This window comes from Podarcis bocagei (genome assembly GCF_964188305.1).
Source record: "Podarcis bocagei genome assembly, chromosome: 1".
NCBI lineage: Eukaryota > Metazoa > Chordata > Lepidosauria > Squamata > Lacertidae > Podarcis > Podarcis bocagei.
The window spans coordinates 128402586-128427021 of record NC_138125.1 but is presented as its reverse complement, the minus strand read 5'-3'; the positions used below and the strand labels follow the sequence as shown (position 1 = coordinate 128427021).

Below are 24436 nucleotides of genomic sequence, written 5' to 3'. Positions count from 1 at the left end.
ATAAATCTTATTATGGAGGCATCTACATAACATGAGAGCATAGGAAGAGAACTGCTGGGCCAGTTCAGCACCTTGTTTTTGCAGTGGCAAACTAGATGTACCTGGGACTAATGGAGCAAGAATGGGGTGGGGAGCCAGGGGGGTGGGAGAGAATAAGGGAAGGCCCTTCTGGACTCCCTTCCCTGAAAAATTCCATGATGGGGAGAAGCTGAAGGTGCCTGGGAATTGTCCCGGTGACATTTAAAAAGACAGCATGATAGTGGCATTACTGGCATCTTCCTGGCGTCCGCCAGCCACACACGAGCAAAAGAACCAGTTCCTAAGGTAGTAAGAAGGAAGAGAGACGAGATGTTTACGCCTACCCTTCTCTCTCCTTAGAGCAGCCTTCTAGGCTTCCAGTGAGCTAGGTCAGAGCATCATCATTCCTATTAGCAAATTAGGAGAATCAGGTGGAATAACAAAGAACAAATGACAAATATTTACATGCCAATTGATTTTTAAAAAACATTTCTTAAGCACCTTTATGTAGGATACGCAAGACGATGGACAGAAAAAAACAAACATGTACCGTATTTCCCCCTCTATAGGATGCCCCAGACGATAAGCCACACCTTGTTTTGGGGGGAGGAAAACAAGAAAAAAAATATTCTGAATCCCAGAAGCCAGAACAGCAAGAGGGATCTGGTTTCAGGGATAGCCTCTTGCTGTTCTGGCTTCTGGGATAGCCGCTGAAGCCTCTCTCGGGCAGCGGGATGAAGGCTCCCCCTGCCCGGAAGAGGCTGAACGTGGGTAAGCTGCCCTCTGTCCCTTCACCCACCTCCAGCAAGAGCCGCACGCTCTTTAAAGGGAGCGTGGCTCTTGGGGGCTTTTCTGGGAGGTGGGGGAAGGGACAGAGCTCCGTGCTGCGCAGCGCTCCCTCTCCCTGTTCTGGCTTAGCCGTGCAGCCTGCATTTGCTCCATAAGACGCACATACACTTTCCCTTACTTTTTTTTTTTATATATAAATTTTTTTATTGGTTTTACAACATTTTTTAAACAATACAAACAAATAAAAAGACAAACAAACATGTATAATTTCATAACCTTTTTTCCATAACCCTCATTTCTCGGACTCCCCCATACCTCCCCTTTCTGCATCCCAATTTACTAAGTTATTTCAGCAGCTTCTAAGCAATTTTATCAAATATGTGTCCTCTTAGTCCTTTCTTTGGCTTAATCTTATGTCACTGTATCCCTTTTTCTCTCAACACCTCGGCATTTTAGCATTCATCAATTTTATAATAGTTCTTAAGGTAAATTTTAAATTTCTTCCAGTCCTCTTCCGCCGTCTCTTTCCTCTGATCACGGATTCTGCCAGTCATCTCAGCCAGTGTCATATAGTCCATCACTTTCATCTGCCATTCTTCCACGGTGGGTAGATCTTGCGTCTTCCAATACTTTGCGATGAGTATTCTTGCTGCTGTCGTAGCATACATAAAGAAGATTCTATCTTTCTTTGACACCAATTGGCCGACAATGCCCAAGAGAAAGGCCTCTGGTTTCTTAGGGAAAGTACATTTAAGTACCTTTTTCATTTCATTATATATCATTTCCCAGAAAGCCTTAATCTTCGGGCACGTCCACCAAAGGTGGTAGAAAGTACCTTCAGTTTCTTTACACTTCCAACACTTATTGTCAGGCAAGTGATAAATTTTTGCTAGCTTGACTGGGGTCATGTACCACCTGTAGATCATTTTCATAATATTTTCCTTTAAGGCATTACATGCCGTAAATTTTATACCGGTGTTCCACAACCATTCCCAGTCAGCAAACATAATGTTATGACCAATGTCCTGTGCCCACTTAATCATAGCCGATTTAACTGTTTCATCTTGTGTATTCCATTTCAGCAGCAAATTATACATTCTTGACAAATTCTTAGTATTGGGTTCTAACAATTCAGTTTCTAATTTTGATTTCTCCACCTGGAAGCCAATTTTCCTATCTTGTTTGTAAACCTCCATTATTTGATAATAATGGAGCCAATCTCGTACTTTAGATTTCAGTTTCTCATGACTCTGTAACTTCAATTTATCTCCATCTTGTTCCAAGATTTCCCAATACTTTGGCCATTCGGCCTCCATATTGAGCTTTTCTTTCCCTTACTTTTTAGGAGGGGAAAAGTGTGTCTTATAGAGCAAAAAATACGGTAAATCATTGCAAAATCCGAAAGGTATGGAACACCACAAGGGTTTTAGCTCAATGGCAGACCCTAGTTTTTGCCTGCAGGAAGTCCTAGTTTCCATTTCCAGCATCTTGTGGAAATGGATGGGGGAGACTCCTGGCTGAAATCGTGGGAGAGTAGCTGACAGTCAGCATTTGTGGCGGATTCTTTCTGCTTCAGTTTGATCTGCGATGCTTCACCAATGCTGTCCAGAGGGGCTATAGAACAAGTGCACAACTAAGTAAACCAGAACATTTGTGGCACGCAGAGTTACCGGATTTCAGCACAAAGTTATGGGAAATGCATTGATGAAAGACGAAGCAGTGTGGCGGCCTTAGAGCTTTTGCAGGTGCCGACCGTGTTGTGTATAACCTGCCCCAACAGCATAATGAGCACAGATCATCATGAATGCACAATAAAAAGGATGTCCATATCGGATGGGACAGAGACTCTGAGTTTGCTATTAAACCAAGTGATGTTATTGCTTCTCCACCAATGTTGAACACTTCCCCACTTACTTGGGCTTCTGAGACAGCGTGCCTGCCTTAGCTCTGTCCAGTCTTTTGTATCCTGTCTTCCAAGGATCCCAGCAGGGGCAGTACAAGGTCTGGGACTGGGGCTGGGACATGTCTGCTGTTCTTGGGGCTTCTGCGATCAAAACCCTGTAGATGGGGAGGCAAAATGGAACATCAGAGACACAGACTGCTTTATGTGTTTGCAGGGGAAGGAAGGTGCTCCTCTAAGCCGGTAGAATGTGCTTTAGAATGTGAAGATTTGGAAACAAGGTATGGGAGACAGCTAAAAGAAAGCAGTCTTTTTAGTATAAAAGGCCTGTGAATGTATAATTACTATAATTTAAATGAGTGATGAGGAACTTGTGGTTCTCTATATGTTGCTGGCTACAGCTCTCATTATCCACAAACGTTGGTCATGCTGGCCGGGGCTAATGGAGTTGGGTGTTCTGAAGGGCCACAGATTTACATAGAAGCATAACATGCTACACCATGGTGGGCAAGACTATGGGGACCGGGGACCCGTGTGCCTACTGGCTGGGAAGTGTTGATGGGTATCCTCCAAGTCTCCTGCTCTCACTTCTTATGGTTCATCATCTTTCAACTGGACTTGGGACCCTTCAGACAGAGCAGCCTCCTCTCTCAAGTAAGGCACAGAGGGTTTATCCAGCCACTCTGGGCAGCTTCCAACAAAATATTAAAAATACAATAAAACGTCAGACATTAAAAACTTCCCTAAACAGGGCTGCCTTCAGATGTCTTCTAAAAGTCAGATAGTTGCTTATTTGCTTGACATCTGATGGGAGGGCGTTCCACAGGGAGGGTGCCACTACCGAGAAGGCCCTCTGCCTGGATCCCTGCAACTTGGCTTCTCACGAGGGAACCGCCAGAAGGCCTTCGGAGCTGGACCTCAGCATCTGGGCTGAATGATTGGGGTGGAAACACTCCTTCAGGTATACTGGGCTGAGGCCGTTTAGGGCTTTAAAGGTCGGCACCTGCACTTTGAATTGTGCTCGGAAACGTACGGGGAGCCAATGTAGGTCTTTCAAGACCGGTGTTATGTGGTCTCGGCGGCCGCTCCCAGTTACCAGTCTAGCTGCCACATGTAGTTTCTGGGTCACCTTTAAAGGTAGCCCCACGTAGAGCGCATTGAATTAGTCCAAGCGGGAGATAACCAGAACATGCACCACTCTAGCCAGACAGTCCGCGGGCAAGTAGGGTCTCAGCCTCCGTACCATATGGAGCTGATAGACAGCTGCCCTGGACACAAAATTGACCTGCGCCTCCATGGACAGCTGCGAGTCCAAAATGACTCCCAGGCTGCACACCTGGTCCTTCAGGGGCACAGTTACCCCATTCAGGACCAGGGAGTCCCCCACACCCACCCGCCCCCTGTCCCCCAAAAACATTACTTCTGTCTTGTCAGGATTCAACCTCAATGAAGAGTTTGGATTTGATATCCCGCCTTTCACTCCCTTTAAGGAGTCTCAAAGCGGCTAACATTCTCCTTTCCCTTCCTCTCCCACAACAAACACTCTGTGAGGTGAGTGGAGCTGAGAGACTTCAGAGAAGTGTGACTAGCCCAAGGTCACCCAGCAGCTGCATGTGGAGGAGCGGAGACGCGAACCCGGTTCCCCAGATTACGAGACTACCGCTCTTAACCACTACACCACACTGGCTCTCACTCTGGCTCTCAATCTGTTGGCCGCCATCCATCCTCCAACCGCTTCCAGACACTCACACAGGACATTCACTGGTTCCAATTTAAAAGATTGTTAGAGCTGGGTATCATCCTCATACTGATGAACACCCAGTCCAAACCCCAGGATGAGCTCTTCATGTAGCGGCTTCATGTAGATGTTAAAAAGCATGGGGGAGAGGACAGAACCCTGAGACACCCCACAAGTGAGAGCCCAGGGGTCTGAACATTCAACCCCCAACACCACTTTCTGAACTCGGCCCAGGAGGACGGAGCAGAACCACTGTATAACAGTGCCCCCAGCTCCCAGCCCCACTAGACGGTCCAGAAGGATGTCGTGGTCGAGGGTATCAAAGGCCGCAGAGAGATCTAGCAGAACTTTCACCTTTGTCCCTAGCCCGCCGGAGATCATCGACCAACGCAACCAAGGCAGTTTCAGTCCCATGATGAGACCTGAATCCGACTGGAAGGGATCCAAATGGTCCACATTCAGCAATCACCTGCTCAATCACCTTGCCCAAGAATGGAAGATTTGAGACACACCTAAACACTGCAGCCAACACACTAATGTGTCACAACATAGTTTGGAAAACTCTGCCATAATGGAACCACCACAGTAAAATATATTATGCAATTTCAAACAAAACAGATTTTAAAAAATAAATAGCAGAATATCCAAACACACTGAAGTCTTTGAAATACTTAAAATGCACGCATACCTAAAGAAGCTTGGGAAAGGGGGGAAAAATCCATTTTCTATTTTAGGTTTATGTGTAATTTTATAACTATGGTAAACAACTGTACACATTGTTCTCTAAAATATAATTATTTGGTGCTGAAAGGATTCCAATTTTTGTCATGTTAAAGATGTGGGAACATAAGACAAATGATTTGAATAGTTAGTGCACTTTGTCAGAGCAAGAGTTTCAGGATTGTGGGGACACTTGCTGTCATGGGGGAGATCATTTGTCCAAATGTCCTGGGCCAGCTCTGTTAAAAGGGGACAACTTAAAAGCAACCAAGAGAAACCACAGCTATAACATCTCACTACTTTGCAGTCTCCATTCTGTGAATTTAAACCCGAAGCTGGGGGATTAAGGCAGCCAGTATGTCTTACTGCTTGCACTTTTTCCTTCCTCTTCTTTTCTCTCTGGGTGATTTAAGTTTTCTTTCTCACCATGGCAACAAGCTTACTCTTGCGTTTCCTTCCATTCCACTCTTAAAGGCACAGTACGCAGACAAGCTTGGCCCTGCAATATAGTTGGGAATATAAAGGTAAAGGGACCCCTGACTATTAGGAGCCGGCATACAGCTTCCGGGTCATGTGGCCAGCATGACTAAGCCGCTTCTGGCAAACCAGAGCAGCGCACGGAAACGCCATTTACCTTCCCGCCAGAGCGGTACCTATTTATCTACTTGCACTATGATGTTCTTTCGAACTGCTAGGTTGGCAGGAGCAGGGTCTGAGCAACGGCAGCTCACCCCGTCGCGGGGATTCGAACCGCCGACCTTCTGATCGGCAAGCCCTAGGCTCTGCGGTTTAACCCACAGCGCCACCCGCGTCCCTTATAGTTGGGAATATAGATTGCGCTTAAACCTATCTGTTCCAAAAACAAAGAGGCATTCAGCTTACTCTCGGATTCTGAATTACAAAACCATTAGAAGGTAAAAGCATGGGAACAGTACATTAAAAGTGAGCATAAAGATCACTCAGTAGTCGAGCCTTTGCGATAACTAAAGGAACATGTCCTTCCTTGGCCAATTTTTAGGCGATTCGCTATTTTATTTATTAAATTTATATCCCACCCTTCCTCCCCAATTTGTTACACACACCACAACTTGCTTGTACATTCATTCACACACAACACCACGTCCAAGCTTCATACACCTCCTGCTTCACGAAGAGCACATCTGCATATGCAATTACCACATTAGAATTTGCATTTTACTGTACCAATAGCAGTCAGGCTCATCCCTGAAACAGGTTTCACTACAGATAGGTAGCCGTGTTGGTCTGCCATAGTCAAAATAAAAAAATTCCTTCCTGTAGGTGTATCTGAAGAAGTGTGCATGCACACGAAAGCTTATACCAAGAACTAACTTAGTTGGTCTTTAAGGTGCTACAGGAAGGAAGGTTTCACTACGTTATTGGTAGAAGCAAATGACAATGAGCTGTACATGTGGCATGCAGAACTCAGATTTTCCTTTCTTTCAGGGCAGTGAATAAAAGCAAGTAACTATTCCACTAATATTTACTGAGCTACTTTGTCAAGTTCTATGAGATATGTTGTGTTCACATCTTGATAGTCTTTATTATTTTATTTTCAATTGGCCAAGGACAATTATGTTGGCACCATTTAGTCAATCAATCTTGCTTTATGGCAATGCAGAAGCTAGGAGGACAACAACATGAAATGACACATTAGCAATGTTTGGAAGAAATCACTGTACAACCAAAACTGTGCAAAAGGGTTTTTATGCATTTATTTGTAACACTTGGTTTCCACTTCAAAATAAAGTCATGTGCAAAAACAATCTGCCACTGATTATAAGAAAAGTTGCAAAACCTGCTGAGACAAAGCTTCACTCTTTTCTATACGGCTTATATAAGTTTTTCCCCTTCAGCTGAGATACATTTTACCTTTTTGGCTGTAAAAGAAACAACTAATATGTATAACCATTCGGATATGCATTTGGTTGTTTTTAAAAAATCAGCTTTCTGGTTCAAGAAGCACAGAGACTGAAACATATTGTTTATTTATCAAATGTGCGTTGAGTTCATAGTACGTAATGAAAATCTTCAATATTGATTTATATTACGTGTGTCTTTTGTGCTCAGTTGGCACACCCAAGTATAGTACCCATTTTCAAGTATATACGTTAGTAAAAAGATGGATAGCTGCATTGTCTCCTTGTTCGCATGATAATTATTTCCTTTCAGACATCCTAAAGGGTAAAGGTGAAGGGACCCCTGACCATCAGGTCCAGTCGTGGCCGACTCTGGGGTTGTGGCGCTCATCTCGCTTTATTGGCCGAGGGAGCCGGCATACAGCTTCCGGGTCGTGTGGCCAGCATGACTAAGCCGCTTCTGGCAAACCAGAGCAGCGCACGGAAACGCCATTTACCTTCCCGCCAGAGCGGTACCTATTTATCTACTTGCACTATGATGTTCTTTCGAACTGCTAGGTTGGCAGGAGCAGGGTCTGAGCAACGGGAGCTCACCCCATTGCGGGGATTCGAACCGCCGACCTTCTGATCGGCAAGTCCTAGGCTCTGTGGTTTAACCCACAGCGCCTCCCGCGTCCCACTTCAGACATCCTACAGGGCTGCCATTATGGATGGCTAAACCACTGCTGTCAGAAAAAGCCGCTTTATACTGTAAGAATCTGGGATGTCACAGAGGGTCACTTGTATTTTTTGAATCTATACTACCATCTCTTGAATTGGTTTTATGGTACTCTATGCTCCAAGGCTCATGCCTGAGAGGGGTTTTGGCACAAAGGTACTGTTTCGCTGAGAGAATGGACTTGAGGCACACTGTACAAAATGCACTTGAACAACTGTGGATACAAATAGGTTTTCTTCCTTGCTACCACTGGCTTCACTCTGATGGGACGACAACCACTGTATTAAGCAGGGGTCCCCATCAGGGACTAGACCAGGCTTTCAACTTTGCTGAACTGATATTTCTTTCTAACCTTCTTGGAAAGGGGAGGGGGGGGGGAAAGCTCTCTTTGAACAGCTGAACATGCATTTACTGAATATACAAAATTAAATTTTACATGAATATGGTCTGCTTCATCCACGGATAACAGGGTGCATACAGTATAACTTAAAAACAGACGCAGTTACACGAAAGCCCGTTAGAAATCCACTCATCCTAGATTATTATTATTTTAATCAAAAGATCGCGGAAAGAATTTACAGATTACATAAATCAGACATACCTTAACTTGCTAACAGAAAGGTTGTGCTTGTTTCCCTCCAAGTATTGCTGGTTTGCCTGGGGAAATGCTACCATTTCATTACCTAATCTTTCTCTACTGCTGCAGAAACACAACAGGATGTGTTGGACTCCAAGTTTAAGAAATTAAGCAAAATTCCCTTTTTATTTTTCTTGCCAAGGAATGCAAGGTTTCATACACCAAGAAGGAAATGCACTCAGAGCGCTTTCAGATTTTCAGAACGTGCTTGCCATTTAAAATGTAGTCAACCCGTATACAGTTAATAGTCATTTATAAATAAACATTTACTATTTACAGGATTTCATTTCGTTTCCACAACCTATGGAGCTATTATATATGCTCATAGGTGATACTGAGGGAGATCAGTTGACAAAAGCACTTGGGTGTAAACGTTTGTGGAAACTTTTGCTTTACAGAAACCACCAGAAATCCCCACCTAAGGGATTGGTTAAGAGGAGAAAAATCATGTGGCAAATCACACATGGATATAAAAGACCTGATGGCTTGGTTTGCAGTTAATTTGTTTAGAATTGGTGGTTATAACTTGAAGTAACCGGAGTCTTGTCAGGTCACCCAGCCACCATTTGTGCTCTATTTTACCACGGAGCTCACTGCAAGCGTATCACGAATATCCTCATGCGAATAGCTTCATGCCTTTTAGATGTGCATAGAGGTTCTGTATCTCAAGTTTCCACTTCAGCCGTCACACAGAAAGTGTGAAAACAGGGAGATACCCAAGTTAGGTGTGTGCTTCCTCTTCCCTTCTCCTGCCTCTGCCTCACATCCAAACTATCCAGAGAGAGACCAAATTTCTATCTGCTCATTCTGGCAAAACAAAAAAAGAAAACTTTCCATCACACAATAATTCATTCAGAACATTATCTTATCAACAAGAAAAGGTTTCTCTTCCTCTCCTTTTAGCAATGCCAAGGCTTTTGTCTACTGCAGCATGAAAAGAAACCACTGCTATCTTGGTTCCACATTAACACGGAAAGTTATGCATGCTGCTTTGTGCATTTGATTTTCTCCTCTATGAAAGCCGTACAGGCGAAGTCTACCAAGAATCAGAAGAAAACTGATTTAGCTATAAAAGTGATCTTCCCAGACTGTGGCTTGGAGCCACGAACATTTCAGACTGAGGTTGTGTCACACATCTATGGAAAAGACCATTCCGGTATTCAACATGACCCAAACATAGATGGAGAACGTCAAACACATTGCTCTGTTTCTGCTAAATATATGCTCCCGATCTAAGTAAATAATGTACCCTAAAATAAAGGACCTCGATTTTACTTCCTTGTAAATATTTGCCTGAGAGGGGTTTTCTTTTTTCAACTTGTGCAACAGGACATGTTGTCATAATTATGCCCTGCTAAATATGAATCACAAGTATTTTCTCTGCTAAGCTTGTGGTGCTTAATTTTTAGGAGAGCCCATATTCATTCCATTGGTATTTGTATTTTAAATTCAAAAATGAAGCTATCCTCTCTCCTAAAACATTTCGGACCAGTATTTAACAGATATTTTGCTCCTCTGCAGGGAAAGCTGGAATGGTGCAGCGGTACTGCCCTCCAGACTCTGGCGCTGCTGCCACATACCCGAATGGAGCAGGGCATCACTGAGGTCAGGGCTGTGCAGGTGCGCTGGCGGACCCAATCCAGCATTCTCACCAGTGTCACTGTGCAGCATTGACCTCCCTGCCCTGCCCTGTCCAGGTCAGCAGCAGCGACAGCAGTACTGGGAGAGTGGCTGCGACACCGCCCCTTCTGCCTCTTTCCTTAGAATTACATTTCAGTGGCAGCATCTCTTAAGACAGCACCTGACAAAATACACAGAAGATACAGGACTTGCGTAGATATTTACTGTTCCATGCAAAGCTTGAAAATGCAATGAATTTGTTTGTGCTGCCCTCCTATTGATCATGATGGACGATTAGAAATTTCAGTGCTCTCAAAATTAAACTTTGGTTTCCTTCCTTTTCCTCCTCTCGCTTAAAATGTATGACTTCTTTTCCATACTCCATGCAAAGTCCTCCCTCCCATATACCAGCCTCCAACAACAACCCTCTTTTTAAACCTCCTCTTAACCTCTTAACCAAGTCCATGCATTTTGTATCATTTCCTCTGCTAAAGGTCAACCATGGTGAACTGCTCACTTCTCCTCTAGAATTTCCATTTTTGCGGAGGATGTGCTCACTGGACCTCCAAGTGCCCCGATCAAGACGGGAAGGCTGTGGTTCCTTCTCAGCCCACCCATCAGATTGCTGCCTGCACTTACATACGCAGCAGAGTCATGCCGGTGGAGACCACTCTTTGCCCCCTGAACCTTCCCACTGTCCCCTGCCTCCGGCTGTTTGACAGCTCTGACAATGCCCAGCTTCTTCAGTCTCTCCACCAGGTTCATCTTCAGCTGTCCTGCGTCGGGAGGATTAGAGGTTTTCTGTCCGTACATCTCCTGCAGTAACGTTTCGGCGGGCCGAGAGGCCAAAAAGTTTTCAGACGCGTTCACTCGGGACTCAAACGGCAAAGGGGAAGGACAAGGGGAATGCAGAGGAGAATTGGGTGGCGTTGAGGGAACGGCAAGTATCTTGAGAGACTGCAACGGCGGCACTTTCTCCAAGACTGGACTGTTGTAGACCTTGGCTGAGATGCCTTGCTCTTGCAGAAGCTTAGCTAAGCTTGTACTGAAAGTCATGGTCGAGTCTCTTGCGCTTGTCAGGAATTCTCCAATACTAAGCCTGTAGGACGCGGATGGGGAGCTTGTGACTGTACTGCTTGAACTGCTGCCACTTCCAGAGCACAAAGGGGCATACGAAGCACTAGAAAACAAAGCAAGAGAAAATTACATTCGCTATACCAAGGGCAAAAGAAAAGCAGAAATCTTTCAGAAATGAAGGGCAGGACTTCTATGTGCTGTAACAAGGCTCCAAAGTCCTCGTCACACCTTTTCTTTACCAGCAACACCCCACAAATCATCTCTCCTTTTTCCTTCCCTGTTCCTATCCCTTTTCAAAAGTTTTAAAACAAGAAAAGGTAACTGCAATTAGCTAAATGCATAACCGTTCTGTGCAGCTAAATACAAAATTATGGATCACTTGGATACAGAAGAAGAGTATGGATTTGATATCCCGCTTTATCACTACCCTAAGTGTCTGGCGTGCTCTGGTCCATGGGGTCACGAAAAGTCGGACACAACTAAACGACTAAACAACAACAAGGAGTCTCAAAGCGGCTAACAATCTTCTTTCCCTTCCTCCCCCACAACAAACACTCTGTGAGGTGAGTGAGGCTGAGAGACTTCAGAGAAGTGTGACTGGCCCAAGATCACCCAGCAGCTGCATGTGGAGGAGCGGAGACGCGAACTCGGTTCACCAGATTACGAGTCTACCGCTCTTAACCACTACACCACACTGGCTCTCATTTGATGGCAAGCAGAATTCTGAGGTGACCACCAAACTTCTTACCTGGGGGTGACCTGAGTGATATCGGATGGATGGAGAATCCTACAGGTGGTAAAAGTAAATGTAGAGTTTGTAGATGAGAGACATTTTCCTGGATTTGAAGCTAAAATATAAATAAAAACACATCAGATGAAAAGGAGATGGAGAACAGACTAGCAGGACAAAAAAAGGAATAAAAATAAAAACCTGACTTAGTAAAGGGGGGGAAACTATTCTTCCAAGGGAGAGCTGTCACAGTAAGAGATCAGATCAGCCAAGTACTGATCTGCGAACTGCCCCGAGATTTTATGATGTTTAGATATAAATCTAAGCAACAACCACCACCACCACAATTGTTACAGCCATTACCAGCTAGGGAAACCGTTGCTAAATTAGTAGGTGGAAGAAAGATTCCTGCCAATGACTTTGGCACTGCGAGTTTCTTTTCCTCAAGAGGGGACTGCTGCACTTGGAAGGTGATGCCTTCATCCCTCTCTTCCTCATCTTCTTCAAAATCAGAGAGGTGGTAGCCGTCAGCTTCGGACAGTGGTGTGAAACCTTTTGTCACAACGCCAGGGCGTGGGTCGAGAATTGTGCCGAGGTGAGGCTGAGCCAACTGTTGCCAATGGAACAGGGTCTGAGAACCTAAGAGAGCACAAACAAATGTCAAAATGGGCAGAGTTCTTCCTTAGCATGATCCCAGGCAGCCAGCTATAGAATCTTATTTTTTACAAAACTTCATTGAGAAAGAGAAATTCACTGGATGTAAAGGAAATTCAGATTGGGAGGATTTTAAAAGGTGATGACAAATATCCTAACAGGCTTTTCCTTACGTTTTACTCATTTATTTAAAATTTTGTAATAATTATTTGAATATATTTTAAAAATTTATACCCTGTTTCCCCAAAAATAAGACAGTGTCTTATATTAATTTTTGCTCCCAAAGATGTGCTAGGTCTTATTTTCAGGGGAATGTCTTATTTTTCCATGAAGAAGAATATGGTACTGTCAGGGGTTCAGGAGCAGAGGCAAGGGCAAGGGAGGAAACAGAGAGCGAGGGGGAGAAGGCAGAAGAAAAGATGAGTGATGACGACGACCCGAGATCTCCGAGTCTTTCCAGTGAATCAGAAGATTCACAGAAAGGAGCACCAGTGGCCAGGGCAAGGGGGGAGCCTAGGGGGACACCCCAGGAAGATAGAGCCAGAGGGGAATCAGAGGAGAGCAGTTGGAAATCGGGACCAGCGTCACCGCCAGAGAGCAGGGAAGAGGAAGGGCGCCAGGGATCAAGCGCTGGCAGCTCGCAACAGGGGGGAGGGCACGAGTCAGGAGTGGCCACACCTCCATCGGGGAGCGAAGAAACGGTCAGACGGAAAGTGGAAGGTTGGGCGCGCGCGCCAAGTTCAAATGCACAGGAAAGTGACGCAGTAGGCAGCCCGGAAAGGGAGCCAGGTCCTAAAGCCCGGCGCAAGGAGGCAGAAGAGTCTGGGGGGTCAGCGTCCGAAGCGTCCCGGAAGGAAGAGACCCCGGGGGGCAGAGGGACCCAGAGGAGAACAGTCAGGCGGAAAAGGTGGAGCAGGGCTAGGATATTAAGTTGGTGCAGAAGGGGCGGAGACTCAGACGGAGCTTCGCCGATCTAACCACTAGACGTAGAGTTGCACGCAGCAGCTTGAGAATGGAAACTGTAATTCAATAAAGACTTTTACTTAATGATCGCTGGCTAGCGTGATCCTCTGTGAGCTAGGATCTGGAAGCAGCTCTGACAGTAAGCTCCGTCTCATAAGTTGTGGGCATCTACGACCTCAAGGAGAGGAGAGAAAGCGGGTGCCTACTAGCGAGCTCACGAACGGCAGACAACATGACGGCTGAGCAGCAGATAGCGGAACTCAGAGAAGCAGTGTCACAACTGAATGCCGAGGCTCTCGCATCCAGGAAGAGAGAGGAGGAGGCAGCTGCCGCCTACAGGGATCTCCAGGTCAGGTTGGACATGCTTACGAAGCAAGGGCAACTGACACCCAAACAGGAGGGAATTGGGTTGGGGAGACGAACAGGCGGTCTGGTCTCTCACTTCGATGGGAACCTGCAACAGTACCCCAATTTTAGAGCAGATGTAATGTGTGCACTGCAACTGCTGAACAAAGACTTTAGAGATGAACAAGAGAAAGTGGGATTCATCATGTCCCATTTGCATGGAGATGCTAAAGCATGGCTGCGCAATTTGTGGAGGGATAAGGATCCGGCGCTCCAAAATGCGGATGCCTTTATTAAAGCGATGGATGGATGCTTTTTATCAAGCATTGACGTGGATCTTGCTCGGCAGCAGATACATGGACTGAAGTAAGGGAAGGCCAGCGTAAGGCAGTACCATGCCCGCTTTTTCGCTTTGGTCAGTGCTCTGGAATGGGACAGGGATTCGGCTCCTGTAAGAGACCCGTTTTGGGAGGGATTGCACGGCTCGGTTAAAGATGAAATTGCGAGGGGGGAGAGACCCCGGACCACGCAGGAGATCGTTCAGAGGGCGCTGGCGGTGGGGGTGCGGCTGGAAGAACGTCCGTGGAGCAGGGACGAAGGGCGTGGAGGGCGCGAACCAGCCAGGGGCTCCTCCTTCCTTCCCAGAGAAGCAGCGCGTGCGCAATCCACGCCTCCGCCTGGAGGAGGGACGGAACCTATGGAGGTTGGAAGTGCAAGGGCTCAGTCAGCAGCCAGAGCCCTAGCACCGGCAGCAGTGAAAGCGAAGCCTCCTAGAGGGAACAGGAAGTGTTACATCTGCGAGGATCCGCAGCATATGGCGAAAGAGTGTCCCCGGAGGTTCCACCAGCATACTGCAGCCTCAGCAATGGTGACTGCAGCAACGCAGCAGGGAAACGACGGAGTCTGGCTGGAGGAAGAGGCACTGGGGCCCAGCCAGACGTGTCAGTGAAGAAGTCCCCGGAGATTTTACAGCCCATGGACCCCCTCCCGCCCAAACCAGTAGTGAGGCTCACCGCATCGCTCCAGCTGCCCAATGGAATCACCATGGACGTGCCAATCACCATTGACTCAGGAAGCAATGCGGACTTTATAGGGCAGGACTTTGTCGACCGGCACGCTATACAGTTGCTGCCTGCCACGCTGCCCCTGCAGGTTGTCACGGTGGATGGCAGGGAGCTGCTAGGGGGGCAAGTGGTGAAGCAGACGCCACCAATGGTGATGCGACTTGGGAATCACAGGGAAATCATCAGCTTCAACGTCACTCAACTATCGGACACGCCCATTGTATTGGGCATGAGTTGGCTGGACAAGCACAGCCCAACGCTGGCTTGGTACCAGAGGCAGCTGACCTTCGGCTCTTCCTTTTGTGCTGAACACTGCATCGTGCCCCGGCAGGAAGGAGAGGAAGAGGAGTCACAGCTGCAGCTAGGCACGCTGCAAGCGGTTCCCCACAAGTACGCAGAATTTTTGGAGGTTTTCTGCGAGAAGGAGGCAGACAGGCTACCCCCCCACAGACCATATGACTGCAAAATTGACCTGCTGCCGGGGGCGGCGCTGCCCAAAGGGAAGCTGTATTCCATGTCTGAGGACGAACTGCAGGAACTCAAAGAGTTCATAGATCATAATTTGGAGCGCGGTTTCATCCGAGAGTCCAAGGCAGCGGGGGGTAGTCCTGTATTCTTTGTTAAGAAGCGGGACACGCCCCAAAAAAGGCTTGTAGTGGACTATCGCATCTTAAACAGTGTGACCAAGCCGTCGGACTTCCCCATGCCCCGAATCGACGACCTCCTCGCAAAGGTACGGAAGGGCAGCGTGTTCACCAAGTTGGACCTGCGAGGGGCGTACAACCTCATTCGCATGCGGGAAGGAGATGAGTGGAAGACAGCCATGTTCATGCCCCTGGGCACCTACGAATATAGAGTTATGCCTTTTGGATTGCAAAATGGCTCACACGTTTTTCAAGCGTTCATGCATCACGTGTTGGCCGGGCTCCTCTACAAGACGTGCGTCTGTTTCTTGGATGACATCCTGATCTTTTCGGAATCGCAGCAGGAGCATGACAGACACGTCAAGGAAGTGCTGAGCAGACTACAGCAGCATAGGCTTTACGCCAAGCTGGAGAAGTGCCAATTCGACGTGACGGAGGTGGATTTCCTGGGCTACAAGTTGTCTGACAAGGGGCTCGCCATGGACAGCGCCAAGGTTCGAGCAGTGTTGGATTGGAAAAGCCCACGCAACCGGAAGGAGGTCCAACGGTTTGTCGGCTTCGCGAATTTCTATCGCAAGTTTATCAAAGGCTTTGCCATGCAGACAGCGGCCATCACGGACACGCTCAGCTCCAAGAAAAAGAAGTTCATCTGGACAGAGCAGGCGGAGCAGTCCTTTCAGGCACTCAAGCGTCTCTTCGCGTCGGAAGAGCAGCTGCTTCATGTCAACCCCAGCAGGCCGATGAGGGTGGAGACAGACGCTTCGGACAGAGCCGTGGGAGCAGTCCTGCTGCAGAAAGACCCGCAGGGGGTTTGGAGGCCGGGAGCGTTTTACTCCAGGAAGCTCAGCAAGTCCGAACAGAACTACACCATCTGGGACAGGGAGTTGCTGGCCATTCATGCAGCATTCAAAGCGTGGAGGCACTTCCTGATCGGCGCCAAGCACACGTGCAGGTCTGCACGGACCACAAGAATCTGGAGCACTGGCGCACGGCACAGTTCCTGAACCAGAGGCAGATACGTTGGGCTGAGTTCTTTGCGAACTTCGACTTCCGAATAGAGTATGTCCCGGGGGACACCAACATCATGGCGGATGCTCTCTCCCGTAAGCCACAGTATCTGGAGGAGGCAACGCCAGCGGCCGCCATGCACATCTTCGCACCGACAGTGTGGGCGTGCGCTGCGGCCTGGAGGCGGTGCGAAGAGCGTTGCAGGATGATTCCTTCGCGCAAGCAAAGATGGCAGAGGTGCACAGGGGCACGGCAGCGACCGACGAGTTCCAGCTGCGAGATGGATTGCTCATCCGTAAAGGGGCCATCTACGTGCCGGGAGACGAACTTCGCGCCAAGGTACTGCAGCAGCTGCACGACGCGCCCACTGCCGGGCACTTTGGCAAGGAGAAGACGGTGGAATTAGTCGCCAGAGACTTCTGGTGGCCCGGAATGAGAGGGGAAGTCGCGGATTACGTAGCGAGGTGCGACACCTGCCAGAGGGCCAAACCAGTGCACAGACCGCCGGCCGGACTGTTGGAACCGCTGCAAACTCCGGTCGAACCATGGGAGAGAGTGGCCCTGGACTTTGTCACGGATCTGCCCAGCTCGAGGGGCAAGACGGCCGTGCTGGTGGTGGTGGACTTGTTCTCCAAGATGGCACATTTCATTCCGTGTGCTAAGGTGGCCACGGCGGAACAAACCGCCAAACTGTTCATAGACCACGTGTTCAAGGTTCACGGTCTGCCGCGGTCTATTCTGTCCGACCGAGGGCGACAGTTCATCTCGAATTTCTGGCAGAAGCTGATGGGCTTCCTGAACGTCAAGATCAACCTGGCGTCGGCAACACCCGCAGACCAACGGGCAAGCGGAGCGGGTCAATGCCATCATGCAGCAGTACCTGAGATGTTACGCGAATCAACAGCCTGCGACGTGGGTGGATTACCTGCCTCTCGCCGAGTTCGCCTACAACAACACGAAGCACGTGTCCACGGGGGTCACGCCGTTCTTCGCCAACAACGGGAGGCACCCCAGAACCTTCCCGGGACTGGAAAGAATGGGGGAGGGGGAGCCGCAGACAGCAGATGCGTTCGCGTCGGAGTTGCAGGAGGTCCACGATCAGCTGCGGCGGCACCTGGAGCTGGCCAAACACGCATACAAGGTACAAGCGGACAAACACAGAAGGGTTGGAGAAGAGATCCATGTGGGAGACTGGGTCTGGTTAGCAGCCCACGCAGTGCCGGCCAGGTCGTTGGCCAAGAAGAAACTAGGGCATAAGCAACTGGGGCCCTACCAAGTCGAAGAGCAGGTCAACCCGGTGGCTTTCAGGCTGGCGCTTCCGGAGGGTTCCAGGATGCATCCGGTGTTCCACAGATCGGTGCTCACTCCCTACAAGGCACCGCACAGGTTTCAGGAACCAGGAACGGCACCGAGTCCGCTCAGAGACAGAACCGGGCACGCGGGAGTGGCACAGGAGGAGCGCATCAACGAAGTCACGGAGATTTTGGACTCCAGATGGGGGGAAGAGGGGGTAGAATACTTTCTCGCCAAGGAGGGCACCCCGGCCAGGGCGAACAGCTGGGTGCCGGGCTACACTTTGGACGAACCTCTGCTCAAAGAAGAGTTTCATGCCCTCTTCCCACATAGGCCAATGCCAGAAGACTTTTTCGACGACTGGCTTTTCACGCCCACGCTTTCAGCCAGCACGTTCCGAGGTTTCGACTCGGAGGAGGAACCGATACGAGACGCCCGTTCCCCGGAGGGGTCACCCTCGGGATCTGCCTCAGAACCCTCGTATTGGTGGGACGATAGACCAGAGGAGCAGTGGCGCAGAAAGTGGCTGGAGGGTCCAGGACGAGCAACGCCGCCAGGAGGAAGCGAGGGAGAGACGGACATGGACGTTTTCGGGGACGACCCAGGTTTCGAGCACGGCGGCACAGAGATGGAAGCGGAGGTGACCGTCGTCGACGAGAGCAGGGAGGAAGAACCGGAAGACTTCAGATGGAGGCCCGCCACGGGAAGCGAACTGTATCCGACATTCGTCCCCCTGACACAGCAGCACCCAGCTCCCGCACCGGAAGGAGGGGAGGGGGGAAGAGGGGGCTTCGAGGGGGGGATCGATGTCAGGGGTTCAGGAGCAGAGGCAAGGGCAAGGGAGGAAACAGAGAGCGAGGGGGAGGAGGCAGAAGAAAAGATGAGTGATGACGACGACCCGAGATCTCCGAGTCTTTCCAGTGAATCAGAAGATTCACAGAAAGGAGCACCAGTGGCCAGGGCAAGGGGGGAGCCTAGGGGGACACCCCAGGAAGATAGAGCCAGAGGGGAATCAGAGGAGAGCAGTTGGAAATCGGGACCAGCGTCACCGCCAGAGAGCAGGGAAGAGGAAGGGCGCCAGGGATCAAGCGCTGGCAGCTCGCAACAGGGGGGAGAGCACGAGTCAGGAGTGGCCACACCTCCATCGGGGAGCGAAGAAACGGTCAGACGGAAAGTGGAAGGTTGGGCGCGCGCGCCAAGTTCAAATGCACAGGAAAGTGACGCAGTAGGCAGCCCGGAAAGGGAGCCAGGTCCTAAAGCCCGGCGCAAGGAGGCAGAAGGGTCTGGGGGGTCAGCGTCCGAAGCGTCCCGGAAGGAAGAGACCCCGGGGGGCAGAGGGACCCAGAGGAGAACAGTCAGGCGGAAAAGGTGGAGCAGGGCTAGGATATTAAGTTGGTGCACAAGGGGCGGAGACTCAGACGGAGCTTCACCGATCTAACCACTAGACGTAGAGTTGCACGCAGCAGGTTGAGAATGGAAACTGTAATTCAATAAAGACTTTTACTTAATGATCGCTGGCTAGCGTGATCCTCTGTGAGCTAGGATCTGGAAGCAGCTCTGACAGGTACACATTTATTGTTGAACCAAAAAAAAAAAAAAAAAAAGAGGAAGAAAAAAAGGAAATTTATTACCTGTATACGGTACAACGCCTTAAGGTATAAGGCTTTGGGGGCCTTATATTCCAGGGTAGCCTTATTATCGGGGAGGCCTTATATTCGGGGGAGGCCTTATATTACAGCGAGAGGCAAAACTGGAAGTGGGTCTTATTTTCAGGGGATGTCTTACTTTGGGGGAAACAGGGTATATGGGTGATTTATGATGGCCTATATTTGTAATGCCTCATAAAGGTTTGGTGAAGTAGTAAGAATTAAAAAAAAATATTATACAATACAATATCCACAGAAAAAAGAATATAGCATTAAGTTTAACTCACATTTGACTTTAAAACAGAGGATACATTTGCCCCTGACACAGAAATGTAAGAGAGAGACGATGGCATAAATATAGTTAGAACTACTTTGGGTAATCAGTTAAATTTCAGCAAGCATAAATGATTAAATTTCTTTAGCTGTTCGTTCCCACAAACACTATGAGGTAAGAACTTGTTCCTTCTGTTTTACTGATAGGGAAGTAAGCCTAAGGGCTGTGCCCAGTTTTCCATAAAATGGGATGGGGGTGGGGTGGGGAGAGCAATGCAGAAAAGATCAGCAGCTGCAGGTAGGCCAATGAAAAGTAAGTTGTGCCAAACGATGTTTTAACGCAAAAGTTCTTTCTGTCTCCAGCATGCACTTCGAATAAACAGCAGTCTAAAGGGGGAGCAAGCTGTTCCTGTGGAGCCTTCCGATGTCAAGCATGCTTAACCAGCAACCCAGCCTGATAACAGAAGAGTTTTCTGGGAGAAGACAACCTGGCTCAGGCCATGTCAGTGACTGGAAATCTAAGATTTGAACCCAGGTCTATTTCTATTGTCTTTATTACACACGTCCCTATATAGGTCTGAAGCTCAACATCAAAAAAATGAAGATCGTGGCCACTGGGCCCATCACCTCCTGGCAAATAGAAGGGGAAGAAATGGGGGCAGTGAGAGATTTTAAAAGACACCTGCTCCTTGGGAGAAAAGTGATGGCAAACCTAGACAGCATCTTAAAAAGCAGAGACATCACCTTGCCAACAAAGGTCTGTATAGTTAAAGCTATTGTTTCCCCAGTAGTGATGTATGGAAGTGAGAGCTGGACCATAAAGAAGGCTGATCACCGAAGAATTGATGCTTTTGAATTATGGTGCTGGAGGAGACTCTTGAGAGTGCCATGGACTGCAAGAAGATCAAACCTATCCATTCTTAAGGAAATCAGCCCTGAGTGCTCACTGGAAGGACAGATCTTGAAGCTGAGGCTCCAATACTTTGGCCACCTCATGAGAAGAGAAGACTCCCTGGAAAAGACCCTGATGTTGGGAAAGATTGAGGGCACAAGGAGAAGGGGACGGCAGAGGACAAGATGGCTGGACAGTGTTCTCAAAACTACCAGCATGAGTTTGACCAAACCGCGAGAGGCAGTGGAGGACAGGAGTGCCTGGCGTGCTCTGGTCCATGGGGTCACGAAGAGTCGGACACGACTAAACGACTAAACAGGGAAGAGCTGTTTTCATTGGAGAGGGAGAGAGCAGAGACTGTCTTCACCTTACCTTCAAGGGGTTTGACAATCTGCAGTTTGTCTGGGAGGAGGGAACGTAAGCTGTTGCTGGAGGTACCAGAGAAATCAGTCAGTTCTGTACTGCTCCCCAATGAAAGGCAGCTCTCCACTGGGGTGCTACAGCCACTAAATTCTTCTTTCTGGTCAGTCAGCAAAGACATCTGGCGCTCCCATTCCTCTTCAAAGAACTGCTTTTCGCTCAAGTAGTTCTGCCGACGGAGGGAAAGTCTGTGTAGAGCAGTGGCTAAGTCGTTTTGTCCAGGGATGCCAGGATGGCTGAGTTTTTGAGCTTCCCTGCTGAAAGTACAAAAAATACAAAATGTTATTATCTCTTATCTCTTCGCAAATAGAAGAGAGGTCAATATATAGTCTGTCAACTTCACTTTATAGATGCCTTGTACCTAGCATTGCTCTGAATTCTAGGAAACCAAAAAATCAGGGCAGTTTTGAAATCAGGGCAGTTTTGAAAGGTTCTGTCTGCTATTTAGATTGAAACTGGTGCCCAGAGATCATTCATTTTATTTGTATGCTGATTTTCCACAAAAAGAATCACACTCAAAGTGGCTTACAACAAAGGAAACAGAAATGCATTTTGAAATCAAACACAGCAAAACAACTTAATAACAACATAATAAGACAACAACAAGTATAAAAGCATACGAAACTGTAACTATAACATTACATGTTCATGACATCCAACAGCAAAAATAACAAAGGAGCTTGACAGTTTCCCTTCTCCCAAGATGAGATGAAAATCTACTCCTTTATCTCATGAGCCACTTTGGTTAAAATGTCCAATTGCATAGCAAGTAGAGAAAAAACTTTCCAAAATATATAGTAGATGGGTGCAGTTGAAAACCACATTTAACACCAGTTGTTACTATGGGCTTAATTAGTGGTGCTACTCTACCGGTAGTAATTTGCACGAAACTTCATCTAGTATGGGTGCGAAGTTCTCTCTGCAACATTGGAATGTCATCATTTCACAGGAGAAAACAGAGCTTTCCATCAAGAATGGATGCAGGCTTGAGAATAGCATGCCCACCACCAAGGAAGTCTGTGCAGAAGAATCAAAATGGTCTTCCTCTTTGTTGCTCAACCATACTCCCTACTGAATGAACTCCCTTCTGCCATACAATAATTGTAGCCCGTGACTACTTCCCTGTTTTAACTGCCTTCAGTGCTCCATTGCTAATGGGTTTGTTCCACCGAGTTGTTTTATTCATCTTGCATTTACTGCTTTGAGGGTTTGGGTTGTTGTTTTTTTAAATGTCTGTTTACAACATACCAGGTTAGGGTTCTCACAGGAATTACAAGTTTGTACACACAAATAAAATAATTGTGTTAAAACAGGAATGGCCGGTGGGTGGCGGTAGATCCGTACATTTTAGTGTTACCTATGATAATAGAAACCTAGACAGCATCTTAAAAAGCAGAGACATCACCTTACTAACAAAGGTCCGTATAGTTAAAGCTATTGTTTCCCCAGTAGTGATGTATGGAAGTGAGAGCTGGACCATAAAGAAGGCTGGTTGCCAAAGAATTGATGCTTTTGAATTACGGTGCTGGAGGAGACTCTTGAGAGTGCCATGGACTGCAAGAAGATCAAACCTCTCCATTCTTAAGGAAATCAGCCCTGAGTGCTCACTGGAAGGACAGATCGTGAAGTTGAGGCTCCAGTACTTTGGCCACCTCATGAGAAGAGAAGACTCCCTGGAAAAGACCCTGATTTTGGGAAAGATGGAGGGCACAAGGAGAAGGGGACGACAGAGGATGAGTTGGTTGGACAGTGTTCTTGAAGCTACCAACATGAGTTTGACCAAACTGCCAAACTACGGGAGGCAGTGGAAGACAGGAGTGCCTGGCGTGCTCTGGTCCATGGGGTCATGAAGAGTCGGACACGACTAAACGACTAAACAACAACAACATGATAATAGTAACTCTCCCCCCAACAAGTTCATTCTATCTACACTAAGCAAGTTCAATTCTCATTGGGCTGAGTTGAGTTGTGGCTTCCCACCCTTTTGGGGTTTGTTTGGTTTTGTTTAGCATTTTTTTTTTAAAAAAAGACCTCTGCAAACCTCAGGATCCCCCCCAAGCAGGCTGCTAACATCCTTCTTGCGCATGGATTGTACTGATTTGGCTACATAAGCAATTGCACCCAGGGAAGTGAAATCAGTGCTGGTGGATATGACTTCTTACTTGGAAAGGTTCTCTGAGCTGGTCTTCTGAGACGGAGTCGTCTTTCCTTCCACCTGCCTCAAGTCAGAATGGAAAGGCTTTGCCGTCATGACAACACTTGAGCGATTTGACCCTGGAATGGGTAGCGGGGCAGGACACAAAGCGGAACGGCCACGGGCAACGTTGGCAACTCTGACAGTATCAAATATGCGCTTCTGTTGAACCCTGAAAGAAAAAAGAAAGACCGACCGATAACGGACACAGAAAACCATTGAAATTCTGACCAAGCAGATAGGGAAAGTCGTTCCATGTGTGGCTAAATATGATTTGCTAGAATTCTAAATAATATAAAGCTTAACTTCCAGAGCAGTCATTTTGTGAAAAAGCCCCCAAACAAGTGCAAACTCCAAAGGGACTGCGCCCCATAGTACACAATCTTTTCACCTGCACAGGCCAGTAGCCTCATTTCTCAGTTACCGCTTCTGCCATCCCAGGGGTTCGTGTGTCCTCACATTTGCCAGCTAGCCCCCTTTCCCCAAGTTCTTTGCAGATGGCGTTACCATCCCCTTTCTGTACCCCATCGAGTGTCCTTTGCTACGATTGGCACCATTTCCACTTCTTCCTCCTTCCACACCTGTGCAGTTGGTATTCCTTATCCTTATTAATTAAAATATTTACCACTGTGCCTTTGAAAAATAATGCAAGGCTTACAATAAGGTAAAGAAACTTCAGAGTGCATCGTGAACACTGTGAAACAGAAGCAGCAGGGGAAAAGCTTTTGGAGCGGCAGTGCCAAAGCCACACTGTCTTCAAAACTTGAAGAGTTGCAACAGAAATACAGTGGTGCCCCGCAAGACGAATGCCTCGCAAGACGGAAAACCCGCTGGATGAAAGGGTTTTCCGTTTTTGAGCTGCTTCGCAAGACAAATTTCCCTATGGGCTTGCTTTGCAAGACGAAAACGTCTTGCGAGTGTTCCGATTTTTTCCGCTTCCCCCCCCTTTTTCTGAGCCCCTAAGCCGCTAATAGCCTTTTAGCCGCTAAGCCTTTAATAGCCGCTAATCCGCTAAACCACTAATAGCGCTAAGCCGCTAATAGGGTTGCTTCGCAAGACGAAAAAACCGCAAGACGAAGAGACTCGCGGAACAGATTATTTTCGTCTTGCGAGGCACCACTGTACAAAGCTATCCATGGAGCACTCAAGAAGTGCCAACAACCCTGAGTTCTAGTCGGCTGCAAATTGTAGGATATTATGGAGGAAAAGACTTGCC

At 47.8% G+C, this 24436-nt stretch overlaps 2 protein-coding genes across 6 annotated transcripts in view; both read right to left on the bottom strand.

The window, feature by feature from the left end:
- The window catches only part of FLACC1 (flagellum associated containing coiled-coil domains 1), a 34250-nt gene extending 28628 nt beyond the window's left edge, over positions 1-5622 (bottom strand). Inside the window, exons 1-3 of one of the 4 annotated variants that reach the window (XM_081181636.1) lie at positions 5532-5560; positions 3296-3398; positions 2722-2865 (exon numbers count right to left, since the gene is read on the bottom strand). In XM_081181636.1, coding sequence (XP_081037762.1) covers positions 2722-2865; positions 3296-3312 — 161 coding nt within the window. In that variant the 5' untranslated portion in view covers positions 3313-3398; positions 5532-5560. Of the gene's footprint in view, positions 1-2721; positions 2866-3237; positions 3399-5531 lie in introns of those variants that run through there. The other 3 variants (XM_081181637.1, XM_081181638.1, XM_081181639.1) reach the window with 3 other exon arrangements.
- Positions 5623-6874: 1252 nt separating this feature from the next.
- TRAK2 (trafficking kinesin protein 2) overlaps positions 6875-24436 on the bottom strand; it is a 47347-nt gene continuing 29785 nt past the window's right edge. For both annotated transcript variants that reach the window (XM_081210295.1, XM_081210296.1), the window contains 5 exons: positions 23189-23392; positions 20979-21283; positions 12188-12463; positions 11843-11942; positions 6875-11197 (listed from right to left, as the gene is read on the bottom strand). In XM_081210295.1, coding sequence (XP_081066421.1) covers positions 10531-11197; positions 11843-11942; positions 12188-12463; positions 20979-21283; positions 23189-23392 — 1552 coding nt within the window. In that variant the 3' untranslated portion in view covers positions 6875-10530. The remainder of the gene's footprint in view (positions 11198-11842; positions 11943-12187; positions 12464-20978; positions 21284-23188; positions 23393-24436) is intronic.